At 30.3% G+C, this 27577-nt stretch overlaps 5 protein-coding genes and 1 long non-coding RNA gene across 7 annotated transcripts; 5 read left to right on the top strand and 1 right to left on the bottom strand.

Moving 5' to 3' along the window:
• Positions 1-1055: 1055 nt before the first annotated feature.
• On the top strand, positions 1056-13198 carry LOC127899083 (probable carboxylesterase 5). Of its 2 annotated transcripts, none has more exons than XM_052431864.1 (2): positions 1056-2196; positions 13122-13198. In XM_052431864.1, exon 1 carries the CDS (start codon positions 1209-1211, stop codon positions 2124-2126), a length of 918 nt encoding a protein of 305 aa, XP_052287824.1. In that variant the 5' UTR covers positions 1056-1208; the 3' UTR covers positions 2127-2196; positions 13122-13198. The 2 variants fall into 2 exon arrangements, with proteins under 2 accessions (XP_052287824.1, XP_052287823.1); XM_052431863.1 differs by lacking the exon at positions 13122-13198 and adding an exon at positions 2241-2317.
• LOC127899081 (2-hydroxyisoflavanone dehydratase-like) lies at positions 2807-4035 on the top strand. The gene has a single exon (XM_052431860.1). It carries the CDS (start codon positions 3078-3080, stop codon positions 4026-4028), a length of 951 nt encoding a protein of 316 aa, XP_052287820.1. The 5' UTR covers positions 2807-3077; the 3' UTR covers positions 4029-4035.
• On the top strand, positions 7115-7600 carry LOC127899116 (leucine-rich repeat extensin-like protein 5). The gene has a single exon (XM_052432089.1). The coding sequence runs from the start codon at positions 7115-7117 to the stop codon at positions 7598-7600; it is 486 nt and encodes a 161-aa protein (XP_052288049.1).
• On the bottom strand, positions 12027-27360 carry LOC127899084 (uncharacterized). The gene is made up of 2 exons (XR_008050898.1): positions 27212-27360; positions 12027-12074 (listed from the first exon to the last, which is right to left on the bottom strand). It is a non-coding gene; the product is annotated as an uncharacterized LOC127899084 (long non-coding RNA).
• On the top strand, positions 12064-13198 carry LOC127899082 (probable carboxylesterase 5). Its single transcript, XM_052431862.1, has one exon. The coding sequence runs from the start codon at positions 12090-12092 to the stop codon at positions 13005-13007; it is 918 nt and encodes a 305-aa protein (XP_052287822.1). The 5' UTR covers positions 12064-12089; the 3' UTR covers positions 13008-13198.
• Positions 13681-14916, top strand: LOC102606653 (2-hydroxyisoflavanone dehydratase-like). Its single transcript, XM_052431861.1, has one exon. It carries the CDS (start codon positions 13959-13961, stop codon positions 14907-14909), a length of 951 nt encoding a protein of 316 aa, XP_052287821.1. The 5' UTR covers positions 13681-13958; the 3' UTR covers positions 14910-14916.
• Positions 27361-27577: the final 217 nt, after the last annotated feature.

Genomic DNA, 27577 nt, shown 5'->3' with positions numbered 1-27577 from the left:
TTTCTCCTGATTTGATCTTTTATTTGAGCAAATATATTTTATATGATTAGTGGTAAATAAATGAGAATATAATAATTAAGTAAACTTTGACCATACATAAATAATAATGTATAAATGTTAAAAGATTCTTCAAAGCTCAGATATGATCATATCATGAGAGGATCTTTATCCTTAAATTAATTGGGATTATAAGTTTATGGGGTTATTTTTTTTTAAATTTAATAGGGATAATTAGTAACTCAAGTAATTTTTTTAATTTTTTTTGAAATTATTTTCTCTAATGGGGGTTTAAACCACCACGGGTTATGAGGTGGATCCATTGCCGGTGATTTTAGTGTGTGAAAAAAAAGAAAGATTTTCTAACTCCAATAAAATAAAGACAGATCGGAAAAAGAAATAAGCGAGTAAAAATTGTTAGATAAGAGAAATAAAAAATAAAAAATAAAAAAAATCCTGACTATTAATTCAATTTTCAAATAAAAACTCAGCTCAATACTAGATCCTAATTCTTCTAATTCATTAATCCTTCGAATAATTTATTAATGTTGGGAAGAATTTTAGAATACATTAGAGGTAATAAAACCAACCAATACATGCATAATATGTGTAATTAAATTTAATATAATTATTATTTACATATTAATTTTTAAAAATAAAAAAAAAGATATATCATAACATTATTTACTTATTGTGTATTATTGTGTAGTTGATATTATAGCTCAAAACTTATCCTTATAACAAGCATGCAGTGGTGCAGAAATAGATTGTTTATTTGTTTTCCTCTCTCCCACCAGATGATCAGAAGAGAGGAAAAAGAAGAGTTGGTTGGTGACTGGTTTCTTTCATTTGTTGGTTTGGTTGGCCTAAAAAAGGCATTCGTGTAACCCACTTAAATCCTTTATCTATTGGGTCCGCATTTTACAGGGCAGCTGTAAGTCACATTAACTGTAATTATTTGGAATATCAACGTCATATTCGTATATCGTAAATATTTACTGATAAGAAAAAGGTATGAAAAAAAGAAAAAGTAAATGTCAAAGAAACAGATACTTATGGGCGAGAAGATGCTGTGAAAGTTAGGTGACTACGTACGTTCCCATATTTTAAAGCGTTTGATGGCTCTACCTCTTTCACCAAACAACACAAACACAAAGAACCCTTCTTCTCTTTTATGATTATATTTCAAACCGAGGCTTCAAATTAAAAACATGGCATCAAGCGACTCGGAAATTGCAAAAGAATTCCGATTCTTCCGGGTTTACAAAGACGGCCGGGTTGAGTTATTCGGACCCGACTGCGAAAAGATCCCACCCTCCGATGACCCCACCACCGGCGTCCGATCCAAAGACGTTGTTATTTCGTCCGAACCACCCGTGTTTGCTCGTATCTTCATTCCGTATGAAGCCCAAAACCCTAACCAGAATAAGCTCCCTCTCTTATTCTACGTGCGTGGCGGCGGATTCTGCGGGCAGTCCGCCTTTGGTCCGCGGTATCATAATTTCTGTAGCGTCTTTTCTGCACAAGCTAATGCTATAGTGGTGTCCGTGGAATATGGGAATTTCCCGGATCGACCCATACCCGCTTGTTACGAAGACTCGTGGGCTGCACTCAACTGGGTGGCGTCCCATGCTGGCGGAAATGGACCCGAGCCATGGTTGAATGATCACGCTGATTTTGGGAAAGTTTTGATTGGAGGAGCCAGCGCTGGAGGGAATATTGCACACACTCTGGCGTTTCGGGTCGGGTCAATCGGGTTACCTTGTGTAAAGTTGGTTGGGGTGATCATGGTGCATCCATTTTTTGGTGGCACTAGTCCTGAAGAAGATGCGACGTGGTTGTATATGTGTCCAACAAACGCAGGGTTGCAGGATCCTCGGCTGAAACCGCCCGCAGAGGATCTGGCCAGGCTTGGCTGTGAGAGGGTTTTGATATTTGTGGCTGAGAAAGATTTTTTGAAACCTGTGGCTATGAATTACTACGAAGACTTGAAGAAAAGTGGGTGGAAAGGAACGGTGGACCTTTTTGAGACTCACGGCGAAGGGCATAGCTTCTATTTCGACAATCTTAAATGTGAAAAAGCTGTAGAGCTGATCAATAAGTTTGTTTCGTTTATCACACAACTTTAGTTAATTAGTGCGGTGTTTATGAGAGGGATTATATGTATGTTTTGCTTTTGTTAGTATATTTAGGGTTAAGGTTATTAATAAAATCCTTCCTGTTACGGGCACGGTAACAGGAAGGATTTACTCGTAGGCTTGAACTTGATGTAATGCATGTGTTAAGGTTATTAATAAAATCCCTCGTATTGAAAATAAAATATTTAGAGTTCGAACTCGTATTGAAAATAAAATATTTAGAGTTCGAACTCCGCTCACATGAATAGAGAGAAGATTGAGTTGCTATTGACTTAAAAGAAAACTGGTGTTAAAAAAGAAAACAAACCTAAAATAAAATGTAAAGAGGAACTATGAATATGTTTATAAGGCATTTTAATTTATGAAAGAAACAACTTGTTAATAAAATACAGTATGATTATACAATACGAACAAATGTGAAAACAAGTGATGATACCAAACTAAATAAATATGCACAAAAATGGCATATTATTAGAGTATGTCTGTACCTCAATTAAACTCTACAAACACAACACACAACTTAGTAAGAACATTATTTGATGGAATTTGTCATTCATTGCTGCCGTTTGTGAATGATCCATTTCACAGCAATTGTGAATTATAAAAGATTGAAAGCTTCGAATTACAAGCAGAGTTTAGTCCCTGGGAAACAAGTTTGCCATCCTCGACTCTACCTCAGAAGAAAGCTGCATGCATACTCTCTCTCTTACTAAGAGAAACTACTGGCTGTTTTTTTATTTCATCTCTCTCTCTTCTGTCGGCTTTTTTTCTCTCTCTTTCTTCTCTCAGCACATGCTTCATTTTCTCAGTTTTCTTTCATTCTTCTTCATATTTAACATTTTCCAATTATAAAACGTTATGCCAGTTTCAAAATAGTGCGCGGGACCACTCCTTTTTCTTTTCTTTATTATTTTTACTTATTGTTTTACTCAGTATTCTTTAATGGCATCAAGTTCAAGCCCTAAAGAAATTATCAAAGAGTTCCCATTTTTCCGGGTTTACAATGACGGCTGCCTCGAGTTCTTCCGACCCCCCTCCGTCAAAATTCTACCGTTCGATGACCCCATCAGCGGCGTCCGATCCAAAGATGTTGTTATTTCATCTCAACCAACGGTTTCCGCCCGTATTTTCATTCCTAAAGTAACAAACCCTGATAAACAAAAGTTCCCTCTCTTACTCTACATGCATGGCGGTGGGTTCTGCACTTTCTCCGCCTTTCCGAGGCCCTATCATGATTTCTGTAACACCTTTTCTTCTCAAGCGAATGCCATAGTCGTATCCGTGGAGTACGGACTCTTCCCGGATCGACCCATACCCGCTTGTTACGAAGACTCGTGGGCCGCACTCAAGTGGGTGGCGTCCCATGTTAGCGGAAACGGACCTGACCCATGGTTGAATCATCATGCTGATCTTGGGAGAGTTTTCATTGGTGGGGACAGTGCAGGAGGGAACATAGCACACACTCTGGCGTTCCGGGTCGGATCAATCGGGCTACCCGGTGTGAACTTGGTTGGGGTGACGATGGTACACCCATTTTTTGGCGGTACGGAGGACGATGAGATGTGGTTGTACATGTGCGCAAATAATGATGGGCCGCAGGATCCTAGAATGAAACCGCCCGCAGAGGATCTGGCTAGGCTTGGGGGTGAGAGGGTTTTGATATTTGTGGCTGAGAGAGACTACTTGTGTCCCGCTGGGAAAAATTACTACGAGGAGTTGAAGAAAAGTGGATGGAAAGGGAGAGTGGAGCTCGTTGAGCATCTCGATGAGAAGCATGTCTTTTATTTGAGAAACCCTACATGTACAAATGCTTTGGAGTTGACCAATAAATTCATCTCCTTCATCAAGCAAAATAATGGTTCCCTCAGAAATAGTATTGAAAGCAAATATTAATTGTCAATTGTGGTTGTTTTATTACTTTTCATGTCGCCATACTTGTGATTGAATTGGTATTGACATAACACCATACTTGTGATTGAATTGGTATTGACATAACATAATTAACCGATAAACATTTCAATATTGAAGAGTTATAGAGAGTCGTTGAATCGAAATCCTGAAATATAAATTCCAATATCTGATTCCAGTTTGCAACTTATATAAAGTATTTAAATTCATTTTTTTTTTCATTACATAGTATTTTACTACGGGTGTGTGGCTTACCATGAGATTTTGTCTAAAAAAGTACAATTGTGTCTCCCATTGTTTTCACTTTTCACATGTTCAACAGAAATTTTCTTCCCAAAAAGAAAAAAAAAAGATTAAGGTGGTTGTTTGTTTTTTTAATTTAATGACTTAAAGTAACTTAACTTAATTAATTAAGTTAATTTTATGTGTTTGTTTTTATAATTTAATGAGACTTTTTAGATAATTTTGACTTAATAAAATAAGCCAATTTTTTAGCTTTTTATTGAATGGAAAAATCTAAATTAAGTTAATGTAAAAAATATCCCTACTTTATAATTTATTTTTCATACCTAGCCAAAAACTCACCTATAGATGTTTACTCCACATAATCTCATCGTTATATTTTTTTAGCCATCATGGAAATTTGTGTGTAACTGATCCAAAAAGGGGATTGAATTCACAAGAACTCTTGTTTGTGTGTTTATGTTCCAAGTTGCGTACTCTGTGTTACGAGTTCTCTAATTAGTCTGATATTATCACAACTGTTGCTCAATAATGTTACAAGTATTATAATATATGTCACTAGTACGGTCGTTGTCTCAAGTGGTAAACATTAAGGCACATTAAATAAATTCCTAATCAAATTAGATTGGATTAGTCTAGATTATACATAGTACTCTCTCAGTTCTGTACAAGAGAGGATTGGACTCTGTTAAATTAAATTTGAATGAAGTTATTCGTAGATATTTAATGAGGAAAATTAAAATTAATTTTAAAATACAACTAACTAAAATATATATATATAATAAATTAGTAATTGGTAGTTATAATTATAACAAACAAATTTAAATTATTTAAATTTTACACTGTTATATATATGAGATATATTATTGCCTATAAGATAAATGATTAAAGCTACTTGAATATTAAATTAACCATACATCAATTATTTTAAAAATATTTTATAACATAACCAACCAATGAATAGCATGCTTCTTGATAATAATTTTGTTAATATATATATATACTATTAGCTGAGTATTTTAAAATAAAATATCAATAAAAATAAAAAATAAAATAAGATGTCATAAATTCACATATAAGTAAATAAGTACTTAAGAATAAATTAATTGACTAATAGCAAATAAATAAATATTTTGAATTATTAAATAAAAGAGAAGACTTTGATAAATGAACGAAATATATCTTCTTAGTCTAATCAAGATTTTAGAATTAAATTTGAATCTAATCCATTTAGTCCATTTCCAATTATGCTTACCATGAGATTTTGCCATACACACAGATTAGCTTTAAATAATTTACTCTTTAGTAATTTACTCTTTAGTGAATATCAACTCTTGAGTGAAAAGTAATATACAAAATATGAGTGTGATGTTTTTTGTTTTACACTTACGCATTTAACTGTTATATCTTAAAAATTATACTAATATATCTTCCACTCATAAAATAAAAATTTATTATACCTCATTTAAAATTTATATATATTATATCTATATATTATTAATTTTTATTTCATAATTATAATTTCTTTTATATTATTAACCTTTAATTCATAATTACATATATATATTTTTTTCACGTCAGTTCCCAATTATATTAACCCATATATATTCATAATTTCTTAGTCTAATCAAGATTTTAGAATTAAATTTGAATCTAATCCATTTAGTCCATTTCCAATTATGCTTACCATGAAATTTTGCCATACACACGGATTAGCTTTAAATAATTTACTCTTTAGTGAATATCAACTCTTGAGTGAAAAGTAATATACAAAATATGAGTGTGATGTTTTTTGTTTTACACTTACGCATTTAACTGTTATATCTTAAAAATTATATTAATATATCTTCCACTCATAAAATAAAAATTTATTATACCTCATTTAAAATTTATATATATTATATCTATATATTATTAATTTTTATTTCATAATTATAATTTCTTTTATATTATTAACCTTTAATTCATAATTACATATATATATTTTTTTCACGTCAGTTCCCAATTATATTAACCCATATATATTCATAATTTCTTAGTCTAATCAAGATTTTAGAATTAAATTTGAATCTAATCCATTTAGTGTATTTCCAATTATGCTTACCATGAAATTTTGCCATACACACGGATTAGCTTTAAATAATTTACTCTTTAGTGAATATCAACTCTTGAGTGAAAAGTAATATACGAAATATGAGTGTGATGTTTTTTATTTTACACTTACGCATTTAACTGTTATATCTTAAAAATTATATTAATATATCTTCCACTCATAAAATAAAAATTTATTATACCTCATTTAAAATTTATATATACTATATCTATATATTATTAATTTTTATTTCATAATTATAATTTCTTTTATATTATTAACCTTTAATTCATAATTACATATATATTTTTTTCACATCAGTTCCCAATTATGCTTACCAATTATATTAACCCATATATATTCATAATTTCTTAGTCTAATCAAGATTTTAGAATTAAATTTGAATCTAATCCATTTAGTCCATTTCCAATTATGCTTACCATGAGATTTTGCCATACACACGGATTAGCTTTAAATAATTTACTTTTTAGTGAATATCAACTCTTTAGTGAAAAGTAATATATGAAAAGTAATTTATTGTCATTTCGACATGAAAAGTAATTTACTCTTTAGTGAGCTCTATAGTATTAGTTTAATTATTCCATACACACGCATCCATCCATATATTTATTGTCACGTAACAAGAGATAAGTATTGCTAGCTTTTGAGTCACATTTTACAAATTCAAAAGCCAGATCAATCTTTCCAAGCTTATGCAACTGCAACACTGATCAAGATGGATCATCATCACGTCAAGAGTGTTACATTTCGACGGCGAGAATGGTTTGTTCTGCTCATGGAGATGATGACGATGATGCTCAAAGGAGTTGCAGCCGAGGACCAAACGGCAGGTCCTGCAGCGGGTTTGTTATGTATAAGTGACTGTGCTACCTGTCCTGTTATTTGTTCACCCCCACCACCGTCACCAGAAGAGTCTGATACACCAGTGGCACCACCACCGACTCACTACTCACCCCCACAATCTTATTACCATTCGCCTCCACCACCATCGCCAACGTCATCTCCGCCTCCGCCACCGCTACCTCCGCGGACATCTGAGCGGCCATCGGGGTCTTCTCCTTCTTGGGGCACTCCTCCTCCGCCTCCTTTTAAGTACAATAACAATGTGCCTCCAGGACAAGGGCCACCTACAACAGTGCACCATGACTACCCTTATCCTTATTACTATTTCTATGCCTCGAGGGCCTCTTCTCTTTCTTAGATTGGATTAGTCAATTAATTTATTGAGACAGCGACCGTACCAGTGACATATATTAAGTCAATTACTTTTCATGTCGCCATACTCGTGATTGAATTGTTATTGACAGAACATAATTAACTGATTAACATTTCAATATTGAAGAGTTATAGAGAGTCGTTCAATGAGAACTCTATAGTATATATGTCACTGGTACGGTTTCATACCCCCATTTAATTTATCACTTTTAAATGGATAGAAATAGTAATAAGGACTCTTTTTTACACTATTTCTATCCTTATTACTCTCTTATACAGAACTAAGAGAGTACTATGTATAATCTAAACTAATCCAAAAAATCCAAATTTCAAATAGAAAAACAAATTCCACCATACGACTTTTGACACTCCTCAAAATTCCTAATAAACCCCCCTTTTTAGTTAAAATTACTTAAATAATTAACAAATTAGTTCATTTCTTATTTTAAATGAAAATTCAATTAAACAATTAAATGAGATTTTCTTTTAACAAAATTTTTACACCCATCCCATTTCATAATTTACACTTATATTTTAGATTTTTGTTGGAAAAATATTTATTTTTCAAAAACTTAAAATATAATAATTCACTTAATGTCTGTTGATATTTACAGATCTTTACATGTGTACGTTGGCTATGTTAAAAACTGAAGAGAAGACGTTGACCGAACGTGCCCATACGGCCATACCTACTCCATTATTGGTGGGAATCATGCTCCTCCAACACATACGGTATGGACTTTTAATCAATCTCTTAGATATCTACGTTAGAATGAAATGTGTGCTTTCAAATGTAGGAGGGAGGAGGGAGGAAATCAATTTTGACTTTTACTTAGCAGCATAATCGTGGCATTTTATGTGACAGCGGTATTCGTTTTCATGCTCCACTAACTATGTTGCTTTATTTTCCTTTTAAGTAGTCGCACAAATTTTGAAAAAAAATCAAATAATGATTATCAATCCTATAATAAAGATGGAGCAAGTCAAGTCTCTTAAAAAAATATTCTTAATTTATACTCAATTAATATTCGATTTATTTAAGATAAATTGATGATAAAATTTATTTAAGATAAATATTAAAAATATTTGATCCCTCATTCTCCGTTTTATTCTTTTATGAGCCATTTCTCTCTCTGAATTCATCTCGCTAAATGTTTGAAAGCATAAAAGATTTAGTATATTGTTTTACTTTTATAATTTTTTTTATGGGCTGGCAATTTTTCCGAAGGAGGCAACTGCTCACAATTCCTTTAAATTTAAAAGGTGGTTGCAGGGCTTCAAAAAGAAGTTGATTCCCTGTTCTTCCTTCTTTCTACATTTTGGCTGACTAATCTAATTCATGTATATTCATTTATGAGGGGTAAAACTAAAATTAACTGTAGAAAACAAAATTCAAAAAATTATAAAAATATGACAACATATCAAATCTTGAGAGAGTAAATAATTTTTTGTGATTGAGAAAAAAAATCAAACCAAAGTGATGGATTAAAAAACCAAGAGAAGAGAAGATAGAAAGAGAGTGCAATGGGAAATAAAAAAAAGAGGAGAGAAAAAAAATATGAGGTCGGGTCTATATATAAAAATAAAATATTAAAGTTTTTAAATATTTAATTTTAATAAATTACATTATTGATATATCTTAAATTCTTAATATGTATAAAATTAAAGATATTTTAAAGAGGACTATTCTTGATCTGCTCCAAATATGGATATAGACTCCATGTCAGTGATGACGACATAATTAATAGAATGATGCTCTATTAGCGCAATGTTTTAGTCCAGAAAAGTGACATGGTGGCGTAAATTTCAAAATTCATTGATTTGGGTTACTTAGATTTGTTGTCCATTGTGAGTTGATGCCTTCCACATATGCAACCGCTGATTACTTTCTTTTTTCTTTTTCCTTTTATACCCGGAAAAAAGGTCATCAAAATTATTATTTCTGTTTGAAAGCTGCAAGCGTTCAGCTTTATAAAAGATATACCGAATCATGATAGCGATGCGTGGAGCCGCTTTTTAAAATTCTTTTTATAAGTAAATAAATTTTATATAAAAGCATATATATTATCATGATAAAAGAGAATTAAGAAGGTCTAGGAGATAAGAATTTTCTACATTTACAATGAGCTCTCGCATGCCCTAATTCTGCAAAACTTACTCTAGCTCTTTACGACGACTAAAAGGTTCGAAAGAGTGACGCACTTAGTGGCGGCTTCATGAAAACAATTTATCAGAGGTTAAATTACATAGTGATAAAATATAAAAACTAAAATTTTATAGGTTAGTGAGTTTGTAAAGATTATTTTAATAAATTTAATGGGCTTAAATTAAATAATAGTAAAACCTGTTGAAAATTCCTTAATTGTGTCAATAAAGTGTTTTTTTGTGGTCCTAGTCTTTTGGAAGTTTAGTAGTGTTATTTGCAAAATTATGTTTACCTTGTCTTTAGGTTATTCTTACTGGAGAGTTGCTGCAGTATTTGGTGGATAATGGCTCTTATTATTTTCTTAAGTTTGTTCATGTTCATGTAATGCCTAAAAAAGGCAACTTCAATATGAATAAAGTATGCAGTATTTTCATCCATTTATCTTTGTTTTGGGTGTGCTATTTCTAATTCACTTATAAAACACCCATGTGAGCGATTGCAGGGGCGGATGCAGCTTGTGACCAGTGGGGACTTGAGCCCCCACTGGCCAAAAAAAATTTTAAAAATAAAAGAGAAAAATATTTTAGCTTTTTAATTAGCCCCATTAAATTTATTAAAATAGTCACTATAAATTATAAACCCCATAAAATTTAAACTTTAACTTTTAAGAATTATAAAAATCTATATCTTAATTAAAAATAATGATAACCCACCACCCAAAATATTTTCTATTCTAAAAAATAGTATTAATTCTTCCAGTTTCTATAATAATAGTAAAGCGAATGTTTTCAATAATGAAACTCATGATGAATCATCTTTGGAATCGGATAGAATAAATGATAGTTTGGTTACTTAGATAGGAAACAATAAATTTAATAATATTGATAATGAGTCTATTGCATAACATTTTTAAAATATGAAAATGCATAGAGAATAATTATAAATGTATTAGCAAATATTTTATATATTCAAAATCTTAGTTTTTTATATTTTACTATTATCTAATTTAGCCCCCCGTAAATTATTTTTCTAGATCCGCCATTGAGCGATTGTCTCTTTTATTTTTAATTAAAGCGTGAATTTTTATTTTTTCAAAGTTAAATTTAAATTTTGGATAAGGTTTTCTCCTGATTTGATCTTTTATTTGAGCAAATATATTTTATATGATTAGTGGTAAATAAATGAGAATATAATAATTAAGTAAACTTTGACCATACATAAATAATAATGTATAAATGTTAAAAGATTCTTCAAAGCTCAGATATGATCATATCATGAGAGGATCTTTATCCTTAAATTAATTGGGATTATAAGTTTATGGGGTTATTTTTTTTTAAATTTAATAGGGATAATTAGTAACTCAAGTAATTTTTTTAATTTTTTTTGAAATTATTTTCTCTAATGGGGGTTTAAACCACCACGGGTTATGAGGTGGATCCATTGCCGGTGATTTTAGTGTGTGAAAAAAAAGAAAGATTTTCTAACTCCAATAAAATAAAGACAGATCGGAAAAAGAAATAAGCGAGTAAAAATTGTTAGATAAGAGAAATAAAAAATAAAAAATAAAAAAAATCCTGACTATTAATTCAATTTTCAAATAAAAACTCAGCTCAATACTAGATCCTAATTCTTCTAATTCATTAATCCTTCGAATAATTTATTAATGTTGGGAAGAATTTTAGAATACATTAGAGGTAATAAAACCAACCAATACATGCATAATATGTGTAATTAAATTTAATATAATTATTATTTACATATTAATTTTTAAAAATAAAAAAAAAGATATATCATAACATTATTTACTTATTGTGTATTATTGTGTAGTTGATATTATAGCTCAAAACTTATCCTTATAACAAGCATGCAGTGGTGCAGAAATAGATTGTTTATTTGTTTTCCTCTCTCCCACCAGATGATCAGAAGAGAGGAAAAAGAAGAGTTGGTTGGTGACTGGTTTCTTTCATTTGTTGGTTTGGTTGGCCTAAAAAAGGCATTCGTGTAACCCACTTAAATCCTTTATCTATTGGGTCCGCATTTTACAGGGCAGCTGTAAGTCACATTAACTGTAATTATTTGGAATATCAACGTCATATTCGTATATCGTAAATATTTACTGATAAGAAAAAGGTATGAAAAAAAGAAAAAGTAAATGTCAAAGAAACAGATACTTATGGGCGAGAAGATGCTGTGAAAGTTAGGTGACTACGTACGTTCCCATATTTTAAAGCGTTTGATGGCTCTACCTCTTTCACCAAACAACACAAACACAAAGAACCCTTCTTCTCTTTTATGATTATATTTCAAACCGAGGCTTCAAATTAAAAACATGGCATCAAGCGACTCGGAAATTGCAAAAGAATTCCGATTCTTCCGGGTTTACAAAGACGGCCGGGTTGAGTTATTCGGACCCGACTGCGAAAAGATCCCACCCTCCGATGACCCCACCACCGGCGTCCGATCCAAAGACGTTGTTATTTCGTCCGAACCACCCGTGTTTGCTCGTATCTTCATTCCGTATGAAGCCCAAAACCCTAACCAGAATAAGCTCCCTCTCTTATTCTACGTGCGTGGCGGCGGATTCTGCGGGCAGTCCGCCTTTGGTCCGCGGTATCATAATTTCTGTAGCGTCTTTTCTGCACAAGCTAATGCTATAGTGGTGTCCGTGGAATATGGGAATTTCCCGGATCGACCCATACCCGCTTGTTACGAAGACTCGTGGGCTGCACTCAACTGGGTGGCGTCCCATGCTGGCGGAAATGGACCCGAGCCATGGTTGAATGATCACGCTGATTTTGGGAAAGTTTTGATTGGAGGAGCCAGCGCTGGAGGGAATATTGCACACACTCTGGCGTTTCGGGTCGGGTCAATCGGGTTACCTTGTGTAAAGTTGGTTGGGGTGATCATGGTGCATCCATTTTTTGGTGGCACTAGTCCTGAAGAAGATGCGACGTGGTTGTATATGTGTCCAACAAACGCAGGGTTGCAGGATCCTCGGCTGAAACCGCCCGCAGAGGATCTGGCCAGGCTTGGCTGTGAGAGGGTTTTGATATTTGTGGCTGAGAAAGATTTTTTGAAACCTGTGGCTATGAATTACTACGAAGACTTGAAGAAAAGTGGGTGGAAAGGAACGGTGGACCTTTTTGAGACTCACGGCGAAGGGCATAGCTTCTATTTCGACAATCTTAAATGTGAAAAAGCTGTAGAGCTGATCAATAAGTTTGTTTCGTTTATCACACAACTTTAGTTAATTAGTGCGGTGTTTATGAGAGGGATTATATGTATGTTTTGCTTTTGTTAGTATATTTAGGGTTAAGGTTATTAATAAAATCCTTCCTGTTACGGGCACGGTAACAGGAAGGATTTACTCGTAGGCTTGAACTTGATGTAATGCATGTGTTAAGGTTATTAATAAAATCCCTCGTATTGAAAATAAAATATTTAGAGTTCGAACTCGTATTGAAAATAAAATATTTAGAGTTCGAACTCCGCTCACATGAATAGAGAGAAGATTGAGTTGCTATTGACTTAAAAGAAAACTGGTGTTAAAAAAGAAAACAAACCTAAAATAAAATGTAAAGAGGAACTATGAATATGTTTATAAGGCATTTTAATTTATGAAAGAAACAACTTGTTAATAAAATACAGTATGATTATACAATACGAACAAATGTGAAAACAAGTGATGATACCAAACTAAATAAATATGCACAAAAATGGCATATTATTAGAGTATGTCTGTACCTCAATTAAACTCTACAAACACAACACACAACTTAGTAAGAACATTATTTGATGGAATTTGTCATTCATTGCTGCCGTTTGTGAATGATCCATTTCACAGCAATTGTGAATTATAAAAGATTGAAAGCTTCGAATTACAAGCAGAGTTTAGTCCCTGGGAAACAAGTTTGCCATCCTCGACTCTACCTCAGAAGAAAGCTGCATGCATACTCTCTCTCTTACTAAGAGAAACTACTGGCTGTTTTTTTATTTCATCTCTCTCTCTTCTGTCGGCTTTTTTTCTCTCTCTTTCTTCTCTCAGCACATGCTTCATTTTCTCAGTTTTCTTTCATTCTTCTTCATATTTAACATTTTCCAATTATAAAACGTTATGCCAGTTTCAAAATAGTGCGCGGGACCACTCCTTTTTCTTTTCTTTATTATTTTTACTTATTGTTTTACTCAGTATTCTTTAATGGCATCAAGTTCAAGCCCTAAAGAAATTATCAAAGAGTTCCCATTTTTCCGGGTTTACAATGACGGCTGCCTCGAGTTCTTCCGACCCCCCTCCGTCAAAATTCTACCGTTCGATGACCCCATCAGCGGCGTCCGATCCAAAGATGTTGTTATTTCATCTCAACCAACGGTTTCCGCCCGTATTTTCATTCCTAAAGTAACAAACCCTGATAAACAAAAGTTCCCTCTCTTACTCTACATGCATGGCGGTGGGTTCTGCACTTTCTCCGCCTTTCCGAGGCCCTATCATGATTTCTGTAACACCTTTTCTTCTCAAGCGAATGCCATAGTCGTATCCGTGGAGTACGGACTCTTCCCGGATCGACCCATACCCGCTTGTTACGAAGACTCGTGGGCCGCACTCAAGTGGGTGGCGTCCCATGTTAGCGGAAACGGACCTGACCCATGGTTGAATCATCATGCTGATCTTGGGAGAGTTTTCATTGGTGGGGACAGTGCAGGAGGGAACATAGCACACACTCTGGCGTTCCGGGTCGGATCAATCGGGCTACCCGGTGTGAACTTGGTTGGGGTGACGATGGTACACCCATTTTTTGGCGGTACGGAGGACGATGAGATGTGGTTGTACATGTGCGCAAATAATGATGGGCCGCAGGATCCTAGAATGAAACCGCCCGCAGAGGATCTGGCTAGGCTTGGGGGTGAGAGGGTTTTGATATTTGTGGCTGAGAGAGACTACTTGTGTCCCGCTGGGAAAAATTACTACGAGGAGTTGAAGAAAAGTGGATGGAAAGGGAGAGTGGAGCTCGTTGAGCATCTCGATGAGAAGCATGTCTTTTATTTGAGAAACCCTACATGTACAAATGCTTTGGAGTTGACCAATAAATTCATCTCCTTCATCAAGCAAAATAATGGTTCCCTCAGAAATAGTATTGAAAGCAAATATTAATTGTCAATTGTGGTTGTTTTATTACTTTTCATGTCGCCATACTTGTGATTGAATTGGTATTGACATAACACCATACTTGTGATTGAATTGGTATTGACATAACATAATTAACCGATAAACATTTCAATATTGAAGAGTTATAGAGAGTCGTTGAATCGAAATCCTGAAATATAAATTCCAATATCTGATTCCAGTTTGCAACTTATATAAAGTATTTAAATTCATTTTTTTTTTCATTACATAGTATTTTACTACGGGTGTGTGGCTTACCATGAGATTTTGTCTAAAAAAGTACAATTGTGTCTCCCATTGTTTTCACTTTTCACATGTTCAACAGAAATTTTCTTCCCAAAAAGAAAAAAAAAAGATTAAGGTGGTTGTTTGTTTTTTTAATTTAATGACTTAAAGTAACTTAACTTAATTAATTAAGTTAATTTTATGTGTTTGTTTTTATAATTTAATGAGACTTTTTAGATAATTTTGACTTAATAAAATAAGCCAATTTTTTAGCTTTTTATTGAATGGAAAAATCTAAATTAAGTTAATGTAAAAAATATCCCTACTTTATAATTTATTTTTCATACCTAGCCAAAAACTCACCTATAGATGTTTACTCCACATAATCTCATCGTTATATTTTTTTAGCCATCATGGAAATTTGTGTGTAACTGATCCAAAAAGGGGATTGAATTCACAAGAACTCTTGTTTGTGTGTTTATGTTCCAAGTTGCGTACTCTGTGTTACGAGTTCTCTAATTAGTCTGATATTATCACAACTGTTGCTCAATAATGTTACAAGTATTATAATATATGTCACTAGTACGGTCGTTGTCTCAAGTGGTAAACATTAAGGCACATTAAATAAATTCCTAATCAAATTAGATTGGATTAGTCTAGATTATACATAGTACTCTCTCAGTTCTGTACAAGAGAGGATTGGACTCTGTTAAATTAAATTTGAATGAAGTTATTCGTAGATATTTAATGAGGAAAATTAAAATTAATTTTAAAATACAACTAACTAAAATATATATATATAATAAATTAGTAATTGGTAGTTATAATTATAACAAACAAATTTAAATTATTTAAATTTTACACTGTTATATATATGAGATATATTATTGCCTATAAGATAAATGATTAAAGCTACTTGAATATTAAATTAACCATACATCAATTATTTTAAAAATATTTTATAACATAACCAACCAATGAATAGCATGCTTCTTGATAATAATTTTGTTAATATATATATATACTATTAGCTGAGTATTTTAAAATAAAATATCAATAAAAATAAAAAATAAAATAAGATGTCATAAATTCACATATAAGTAAATAAGTACTTAAGAATAAATTAATTGACTAATAGCAAATAAATAAATATTTTGAATTATTAAATAAAAGAGAAGACTTTGATAAATGAACGAAATATATCTTCTTAGTCTAATCAAGATTTTAGAATTAAATTTGAATCTAATCCATTTAGTCCATTTCCAATTATGCTTACCATGAGATTTTGCCATACACACAGATTAGCTTTAAATAATTTACTCTTTAGTAATTTACTCTTTAGTGAATATCAACTCTTGAGTGAAAAGTAATATACAAAATATGAGTGTGATGTTTTTTGTTTTACACTTACGCATTTAACTGTTATATCTTAAAAATTATACTAATATATCTTCCACTCATAAAATAAAAATTTATTATACCTCATTTAAAATTTATATATATTATATCTATATATTATTAATTTTTATTTCATAATTATAATTTCTTTTATATTATTAACCTTTAATTCATAATTACATATATATATTTTTTTCACGTCAGTTCCCAATTATATTAACCCATATATATTCATAATTTCTTAGTCTAATCAAGATTTTAGAATTAAATTTGAATCTAATCCATTTAGTCCATTTCCAATTATGCTTACCATGAAATTTTGCCATACACACGGATTAGCTTTAAATAATTTACTCTTTAGTGAATATCAACTCTTGAGTGAAAAGTAATATACAAAATATGAGTGTGATGTTTTTTGTTTTACACTTACGCATTTAACTGTTATATCTTAAAAATTATATTAATATATCTTCCACTCATAAAATAAAAATTTATTATACCTCATTTAAAATTTATATATATTATATCTATATATTATTAATTTTTATTTCATAATTATAATTTCTTTTATATTATTAACCTTTAATTCATAATTACATATATATATTTTTTTCACGTCAGTTCCCAATTATATTAACCCATATATATTCATAATTTCTTAGTCTAATCAAGATTTTAGAATTAAATTTGAATCTAATCCATTTAGTGTATTTCCAATTATGCTTACCATGAAATTTTGCCATACACACGGATTAGCTTTAAATAATTTACTCTTTAGTGAATATCAACTCTTGAGTGAAAAGTAATATACGAAATATGAGTGTGATGTTTTTTATTTTACACTTACGCATTTAACTGTTATATCTTAAAAATTATATTAATATATCTTCCACTCATAAAATAAAAATTTATTATACCTCATTTAAAATTTATATATACTATATCTATATATTATTAATTTTTATTTCATAATTATAATTTCTTTTATATTATTAACCTTTAATTCATAATTACATATATATTTTTTTCACATCAGTTCCCAATTATGCTTACCAATTATATTAACCCATATATATTCATAATTTCTTAGTCTAATCAAGATTTTAGAATTAAATTTGAATCTAATCCATTTAGTCCATTTCCAATTATGCTTACCATGAGATTTTGCCATACACACGGATTAGCTTTAAATAATTTACTTTTTAGTGAATATCAACTCTTTAGTGAAAAGTAATATATGAAAAGTAATTTATTGTCATTTCGACATGAAAAGTAATTTACTCTTTAGTGAGCTCTATAGTATTAGTTTAATTATTCCATACACACGCATCCATCCATATATTTATTGTCACGTAACAAGAGATAAGTATTGCTAGCTTTTGAGTCACATTTTACAAATTCAAAAGCCAGATCAATCTTTCCAAGCTTATGCAACTGCAACACTGATCAAGATGGATCATCATCACGTCAAGAGTGTTACATTTCGACGGCGAGAATGGTTTGTTCTGCTCATGGAGATGATGACGATGATGCTCAAAGGAGTTGCAGCCGAGGACCAAACGGCAGGTCCTGCAGCGGGTTTGTTATGTATAAGTGACTGTGCTACCTGTCCTGTTATTTGTTCACCCCCACCACCGTCACCAGAAGAGTCTGATACACCAGTGGCACCACCACCGACTCACTACTCACCCCCACAATCTTATTACCATTCGCCTCCACCACCATCGCCAACGTCATCTCCGCCTCCGCCACCGCTACCTCCGCGGACATCTGAGCGGCCATCGGGGTCTTCTCCTTCTTGGGGCACTCCTCCTCCGCCTCCTTTTAAGTACAATAACAATGTGCCTCCAGGACAAGGGCCACCTACAACAGTGCACCATGACTACCCTTATCCTTATTACTATTTCTATGCCTCGAGGGCCTCTTCTCTTTCTTAGATTGGATTAGTCAATTAATTTATTGAGACAGCGACCGTACCAGTGACATATATTAAGTCAATTACTTTTCATGTCGCCATACTCGTGATTGAATTGTTATTGACAGAACATAATTAACTGATTAACATTTCAATATTGAAGAGTTATAGAGAGTCGTTCAATGAGAACTCTATAGTATATATGTCACTGGTACGGTTTCATACCCCCATTTAATTTATCACTTTTAAATGGATAGAAATAGTAATAAGGACTCTTTTTTACACTATTTCTATCCTTATTACTCTCTTATACAGAACTAAGAGAGTACTATGTATAATCTAAACTAATCCAAAAAATCCAAATTTCAAATAGAAAAACAAATTCCACCATACGACTTTTGACACTCCTCAAAATTCCTAATAAACCCCCCTTTTTAGTTAAAATTACTTAAATAATTAACAAATTAGTTCATTTCTTATTTTAAATGAAAATTCAATTAAACAATTAAATGAGATTTTCTTTTAACAAAATTTTTACACCCATCCCATTTCATAATTTACACTTATATTTTAGATTTTTGTTGGAAAAATATTTATTTTTCAAAAACTTAAAATATAATAATTCACTTAATGTCTGTTGATATTTACAGATCTTTACATGTGTACGTTGGCTATGTTAAAAACTGAAGAGAAGACGTTGACCGAACGTGCCCATACGGCCATACCTACTCCATTATTGGTGGGAATCATGCTCCTCCAACACATACGGTATGGACTTTTAATCAATCTCTTAGATATCTACGTTAGAATGAAATGTGTGCTTTCAAATGTAGGAGGGAGGAGGGAGGAAATCAATTTTGACTTTTACTTAGCAGCATAATCGTGGCATTTTATGTGACAGCGGTATTCGTTTTCATGCTCCACTAACTATGTTGCTTTATTTTCCTTTTAAGTAGTCGCACAAATTTTGAAAAAAAATCAAATAATGATTATCAATCCTATAATAAAGATGGAGCAAGTCAAGTCTCTTAAAAAAATATTCTTAATTTATACTCAATTAATATTCGATTTATTTAAGATAAATTGATGATAAAATTTATTTAAGATAAATATTAAAAATATTTGATCCCTCATTCTCCGTTTTATTCTTTTATGAGCCATTTCTCTCTCTGAATTCATCTCGCTAAATGTTTGAAAGCATAAAAGATTTAGTATATTGTTTTACTTTTATAACTTTTTTTATGGGTCGGCACTTTTCCCGAAGGAGGCAACTACTCACAAATCCTTTATGCTGCGTTTATTTTTTGGATTGGAGTGGGAATCCTTGGATTAGGAGTGTGGAGTGGGAGTAAGGTGTTTACTTAGACTAAATGGAAGTATGGATTGTCAATCAGAATCCTAATTATTTGTTTACTTTGTCTTGGATTGGGAGTAAATTGTTTTAAATTACAATTTTATCCTTATGTACAGAATTATAATTTGTAATTAAAAAATTAATAAAAAATATTTGAAAAATAAAATAAATATTTTATTATATTTCTAAATTAATAATAATTACTAATATTCTTAATTATGTAAATCATAATTTTTTATTAATTTTAATTTAAATTATGTGAATAAAAATTATTAATAATAGCAACACAAATGAAATATTATTATTGATAATATAGTACAAAATTAATATTTTTTAGAATAAAATATTTATTATTAATTAAATAAATAATTAATATTTATTAAAATTAATGTTTAATATTATTAATTTAAATATAATATTTATTTATTTTTATTTTATTAAATTTAATAAAATAAATATGATATAATTATTATTTTTAATAAATATGATATTATTTATTTTATTAAATATTATTTATTTATTTTATTATAGGGATAAAATGGGAAGAGGGGGAGTGGATTCCCACTCCCACCTCCCCCCATGGGAGTGGAAATCCCACTCCCCACTCCAAAATTGGGTGGGACCCACAGATTTCCACTCCCACTCCCCCCTTTTTTAAGGTAAGTAAACACTGGAGTGGGAGGAATCCACACTCCACACTCCCACTCCAGAAAGTAAACACTACCTTAAGGTAGTGTTTACTTGCTGGAATGGGAGTGTGATTTCCTCCTACTCCAGTGTTTACTTACTTTAAAAAAAGAGGGAGTGGGAGTGGAAATTCGTGGGTCCCACTCAATTTTGGAGTGGGGAGTGGGATTCCCACTCCCATGGGGGGAGGTGGGAGTGGGAATCCACCCCCCCTCTTCCCATTTTATCCTTATAATTAAAATTAAAATAAATAAATAATATTTAATAAAATAAATAATATCATATTTATTAAAAATAATAATTATATCATATTTATTTTATTAAATTTAATAAAATAAAAATAAATAAATATTATATTTAAATTAATAATATTAAACATTAATTTTAATAAATATTAATTAATTAATTAATTAATTAATAATAAATATTTTATTCTAAAAAAATATTAATTTTGTACTATATTATCAATAATAATATTTCATTTGTGTTGCTATTATTAATAATTTTTATTCACATAATTTAAATTTAAATTAATAAAAAATTATGATTTACATAATTAAGAATATTAGTAATTATTATTAATTTATAAATATAATAAAATATTTATTTTATTTTCCAAATATATTTTTTATTAATTTTTTAATTACAAATTATAATTCTGTACATAAGGATAAAATTGTAATTTAAAACAATTGATTCCCAATCCAAGACAAGGTAAACAAATAATTGGGATTCTGATTGACAATCCATACTTTCATTTAGTCCAAGTAAACATCCTACTCTCACTCCCACTCCACACTCCTAATCCAAGGATTTCAACTCCTCAGGATTTCCACTCCAATCCAAAAAGTAAACGCAGCATAAATTTAAAAGGTGGTTGCAGGGCTTCAAAAAGAAGTTGATTCCCTGTTCTTCCTTCTTTCTACATTTTGGCTGACTAATCTAATTCATATATATTCATTTATGAGGATAAAATTAAATTAACTGTAGAAAACGAAATTATAAAAATATGACAACATATCAAATCTTGAGAGAGTAAAGAAATTTTTGTAATTGCGAAAAAAAAATCAAACCAAAGCGAGGGATTAAAAAAGCAAGAGAAGAGAAGAGAGAAAGAGAGTGTAATGGAAAATAAAAAACATAGGAAAGAGAAAAAATATGAGGTCGGGTCTATATATAAAAATAAAATATTAAAAAATATTAAATATTTAATTTTAATAAATCGCATAATTGATATATCTTAAATTCAATAAATATTAAAATGTATAAAATTAAAGATAAGAGGACTGTTCTTGATCTGCTTCAGCTGCAAATATGGATACAGACTTGACGTCAGTGATGACGACATAATTAATAGAATGATGCTCTATTAGCGCAATGTTTTAGTCCAGAAAAGTGACATGGTGGCGTAAATTTCAAAATTCATTGACTTGGGTTACTTATGCAACCGCTGATTACTTTCTTTTTTCTTTTTCCTTTTATACCGGAAAAAAAAAGGTCATCAAAATTATTATTTCTGTTTGAGAGCTGCAAGCCTTCAGCTTTATTAAAGATATACCGAATCATGATAGCGATGCGTGGAGCCGCTTTTTAAAATTCTTTTTATAAGTAAATAAATTTTATATAAAAGCATATATATTATCATGATAAAAGAGAATTAAGAAGGTCTAGGAGATAAGAATTTTCTACATTTACAATGAGCTCTCGCATGCCCTAATTCTGTAAAACTTACTCTTAACTCTTTATGACGACTAAAAGGTTCGAAAGAGTGATGCACTTAGTGGCGGCTTCATGAAAACAATTTATCAGAGGTTAAATTACATAATGATAAAATATAAAAACTAAAATTTTATAAATTAGTGAGTTTGTAATGATTATTTTAACAGATTTAATGGAACTAAATTAAATAATAATAAAACCTATTGAAAATTCCTTAATTGTGTCAATAAAGTGCTTTTTTGTGGTCCTAGTCTTTTGGAAGTTTAGTAGTGTTATTTGCAAGATTATGCTTACCTGGTCTTTAGGTTATTCTTACTGGAGAGTTGCTGCAGTATTTGGTGGATAATGGCTCTTATTATTTTTTAAAGTTTGTTCATGTAATGCCTAAAAAAGGCAACTTCAATATGAATAAAGTATGCAGTATTTTCATCCATTTATCTTTGTTTTGGGTGTGCTATTTCTAATTCACTTATAAAACACCCATGTGAGCGATTGTCTCTTTTATTTTTAATTAAAGTGTGGATTTTTATTTTCTCAAAGTTAAAGTTTAAATTTTGGATCAGGTTTTTCTCTTGATTTGATCTTTTATTTCAGCAAATATATTTTATATGATTAGTGGTAAACAAATGAGAATATAATAATTAAGTAAATCCAAGAAGGGTCCCTCTATGATGCTGTAATTATTTTACAGCATTAATAGTGTAAGCAATATTAACCATTAGATTTAATCAATAGTGTACATTATATTTATTAATAAAAAAATAACATAACCGGTTAACAGGGTGAACTGTTGGATCGTGGAGTTGGTAGAAGTATGCGAAATTTCAATGACGACCCCTAGAGTTATAAAAATTCCCACATGTTTCACTTGAATAACATATTTCGTTTAATAACACAAAATTCAATCAAATATATGATTTCAATGAAATATATGAACATGCATATGAAACCCACATTCATAGAAATGTTTCATTAGACTTTTAAAGTTTATCTTACCTATGTATCCTAAACCATTCATGATCAACTTTTCGTAATTTTATTAAATAGAAATTTCAAGCAAAACAAGAAAGAGTGACAATATGTAATTAATTTGAAGATTTAATGTAAAACTCACAATTGTTAAAATAGTGCTTAAATTATGTCATTAATGTTATAAGATAATTTGATTATCATGTAACCAAACTAATTTCAAAATTTATTTTGAAAGCATGCAAAACTAATTTCAAAATCTATTTTGAGAGCATGCAAATGGATGTAGTCTCTACTATGTGATTTTTTTTATTCTAATTTATGGCCATGGAAGAGAATTGGAAGATCCATATTTGTCCAATAGTGAAATATAAATAATAGCCCGTCAATTTCTCATGTAGTATATTTCATTGGCTTATTAGCTTACAAAACTATATGAAAGTGTTAAAAATTGGACTACTGCATGAAATATCATGTGATATATTTCATTTGACCTTAGATTAATTAAATGCCTATAAATGGTTTACAACATTAATCTAAAAATTAATTTTCACTGATATTTATATGTGATATATCAATTCATAATATATCAGGGTAATTACGATTTTAATTTCCCTTCTATTAATAAATAGGGGTAGATAGAAGTACTCAATATGTGTGTGTGGGTATCAATTCATGTCTTAATGAATACAAGAAAAATCACATCTACTAACTTAACATATGTCTTATATGTCTTTCTATAATAGTGTTTGTAAAATATATTTTATTTGCTATACTTTGGAAGACATGTAGTATATTATTTTATAATTCGTTTTGTAATTTACAGAAAACGTGTTTAACATGTTTTAACTTTTATTACTATCAAATAGATTCTGTTTAATACATTTTATAATTTGATTTAAGGTTTAGGCTCACCAAACATATATTACAGCTGTACTATTAAAATGAAAATGAAAATAGGGGCTACAAAATGATACTGAACATACCTTAAGTTACTTGGAGTGTCAATTTAGAAATAAGTATCACTGTAGGCTTAAATTTATGGAACAACTTTTCAGGACTGTTGGTCTTCCTCCATTAGCTTAATTTAGGTCTATATTTCCATTTTTTTAAATGGTGCAAGATGATGATGATGATGAAATTGTGCTATCTGTAATGATGCACCTTCGTATTCAATAAGAACCATATGCATATTCAACAGTGAAAATATGATAACTCTATAGTAATTTGATCATATTACAATACAATTGATTACTAAAAAACGTCTTTATATTTTTTATTACATTTTACATTAAAGTTGTGGCACATTATAAATGCAAAGCTTAATGTTTAATAACATAACACTTCAACAAAATCAACATCTTAAGTATGATGTATGATATAGAATATTGAAATAGTTATACCTAACACTCACAACAATTTATAAAAATTTATAGTGTTTTATTTACAATATCTTTTCTAATTATATATGTATTAATATCTATCTTAAAGTCAAATTTTAATCCATCGGAATAGATTAATAATAACTTAACATTAAAAAAATTCATTATACATGTTATTTTATTAATTATACTTATTTTAATATTTTATTTGTATCATATGATATTTATTATTATTTTTATCCTATTACTATATGTATATTTATTTAGGTTGTGTAAATCAAAACGTATAATAGTCATTTATGAAAATTAAGGGGTTTGTATTACCATTTATGAAACTAAGTGGATCTATATGACTATTTGAGCAAACCTTGGGATGTGTGTGGCTTTTTCTCAAATTAATATTAATTTAAAATTAAAAAAATATTTACCAACAACTTGTAGACTATGTGCTACATTTTCATTAATTATTTAATTATCCATTATATTAAATGGACGATTGAGATTAAAATACTTAAAACTAATGGTCCACATTAATCCCACTATCAATGCTGTAAAAATACATACAGTATCATAAAGAAATCCTTTGACCATACATAAATAATAATGTATAAATGTCAAAAGATTCTTCAAAACTCAAATATGATTAAATCATGAGAGGATCTTTATCCTTAAATTAAATGGGCTATTTTTTAAAATTTAATAGGGATAATTAGTAACTCAAGTAATTTTTTTTAATTTTTTTAAAAATTAAAAAACTCTAATGGGGGTTTAAACCACCACTAGTTATGAGGTGGATCCATTGCCGGTGATTTTAGTGTGTGAAAAAAAAGAATGATTTTCTAACTCCAATAAAATAAAAAAGAATGATTTTCTAACTCCAATAAAATAAAGACAAATCGGAAAAAGAAATAAGAGAGTAAAAATTGTTAGACACGAGAAATAAAAAATAAAAAAATTAAAATAATCCTGACTATTAATTCAATTTTCAAATAAAAACTCAGCTCAATACTATATCCTAATTCTTCTAATTCATTAATCCTTCGAATAATTTATTAATGTTGGGAAGAATTTTAGAATACATTAGGGAGGTAGCGTTTACTTTTTGGATTGGAGTGAGAATCCTAGAATTGGGAGTGTGGAGTGGGAGTGAGAGTATGTTGTTTACTTGTACTAGAATGGAAGCATGGAATGGAGATTGGAATCCAATTTATGTGTTTACTTTATCTTGGATTGGGAGTAAATAGTTTCAAGTTACAATTTTATCCTTAATCAAAGAATTATAATTTTTAATTACAAAGTTAATAAAAAATATATTTAATGAATAAACATTTATTTTATTATACTTGTAAATTTATAATAATTATTAATATTCTTAATTATGAACATAACAATTAATATAATAATATTATTTTTAAGTAAATAAAAGTTAGAATCAAATATAATTATTATTTAGTTAAATATAATAATATTATTTAAATATTTATTAAATATAATAATATTAAATTTAATAAAAAGAAGGATAAATATAAAATGAAACATTATTTTATTTAATATAATTATATTAAATTTATTATTTATTGATATAATATTATTTAGTACAAAATTAATATTTTCTTATAATAAACTATTTATTATTATTAATTATTAATATTAAATAAATATAGTACTATTATTTTTAAAATAAATATAATAATATTATATTATTAAATAAAGATAGCATATAGTAATATTTATTAATTCTCTATTAATATAATAATATTATTTTAAGTAATTTTAACTTATAATCAATACAAATTATTATTTAGTTAAATATAATAATATTATTTATTTTATTTTATTAAATATAAAATATAAAATTAAATTAAATTAAAATGGTAAAAAAGGGAGATGTGGGAGTGGGAATCCACTCCTCACTCCAAAAATGGGTGGGGCCCACATAGTGGGATTCCCAATCCTTACTCAATTTGTTAAAGTAAATACTGGAGTGAAATGAATTCACACTCCTTACTCCCACTCCAGAAAGTAAACACAGCCTAGAGGTAATACAACTAACTAATACATGCATAATATGTGTGATTAAATTTAATATAATTACCATTTGCATGTTAATTTTTTAAAATGAAAATATATATATCTAACATTATTTACTTATTTTGTAGTTGATATAATAGCTCGAAACTTATCCTTATAACAAGCATGCAGTGGTGCAGAAATAGATTGTTTATTTGTTTTCCTCTCTCCCACCAGATGATCAGAAGAGAGGAAAAAGAAGTTGGTGACTGGTTTCTTTCATTTGTTGGTTTGGTTGGCCTGAAAAAGGCATTCGTGCAACCCACTTAAATCCTTTATCTATCGGGTCCGCATTTTACAGGGCAGCTGTACTTAGGCGGACCCGTATCTATATTTGGAATATAACGTCATATTCGTATATCGTAAATATTTACTGATAAGAAAAAGGTATGAAAAAAAGAAAAAATAAATGTCAAAGAAACAGAAACTTATGGGCGAGAAGATGCTGTGAAAGTTAGGTGACTACGTACGTTCCCATATTATAAAACGTTTGATGGCTCTCCCTCTTTCACCAAACAGCACAAACACAAAGAACCCTTCTTCTCTTTTATGATTATATTTCAAACCGAACCTTCAAATTAAAAACATGGCATCAAGCGACTCGGAAATTCCAAAAGAATTCCGATTCTTCCGGGTTTACAAAGACGGCAGGGTTGAGTTATTCGAACCCGACTGCGAAAAGATCCCACCCTCCGATGACCCCACCACTGGCGTCCGATCCAAAGACGTTGTTATTTCGTCTGAACCACCCGTATCTGCTCGTATCTTCATTCCGTATGAAGCCCAAAACCCTAACCAGAAGAAGCTCCCTCTCTTATTCTACGTGCATGGCGGCGGATTCTGCAGGCGGTCCGCCTTTGGTCCGCGGTATCATAATTTCTGTAGCGTCGTTTCTGCACAAGCTAACGATGATTCAATTAAGATTCATATGTTCCCT

The sequence above is a fragment of the Citrus sinensis genome, chromosome 8, assembly GCF_022201045.2.
Source record: "Citrus sinensis cultivar Valencia sweet orange chromosome 8, DVS_A1.0, whole genome shotgun sequence".
NCBI lineage: Eukaryota > Viridiplantae > Streptophyta > Magnoliopsida > Sapindales > Rutaceae > Citrus > Citrus sinensis.
This window is presented reverse-complemented; position numbering and strand designations above follow the sequence as displayed.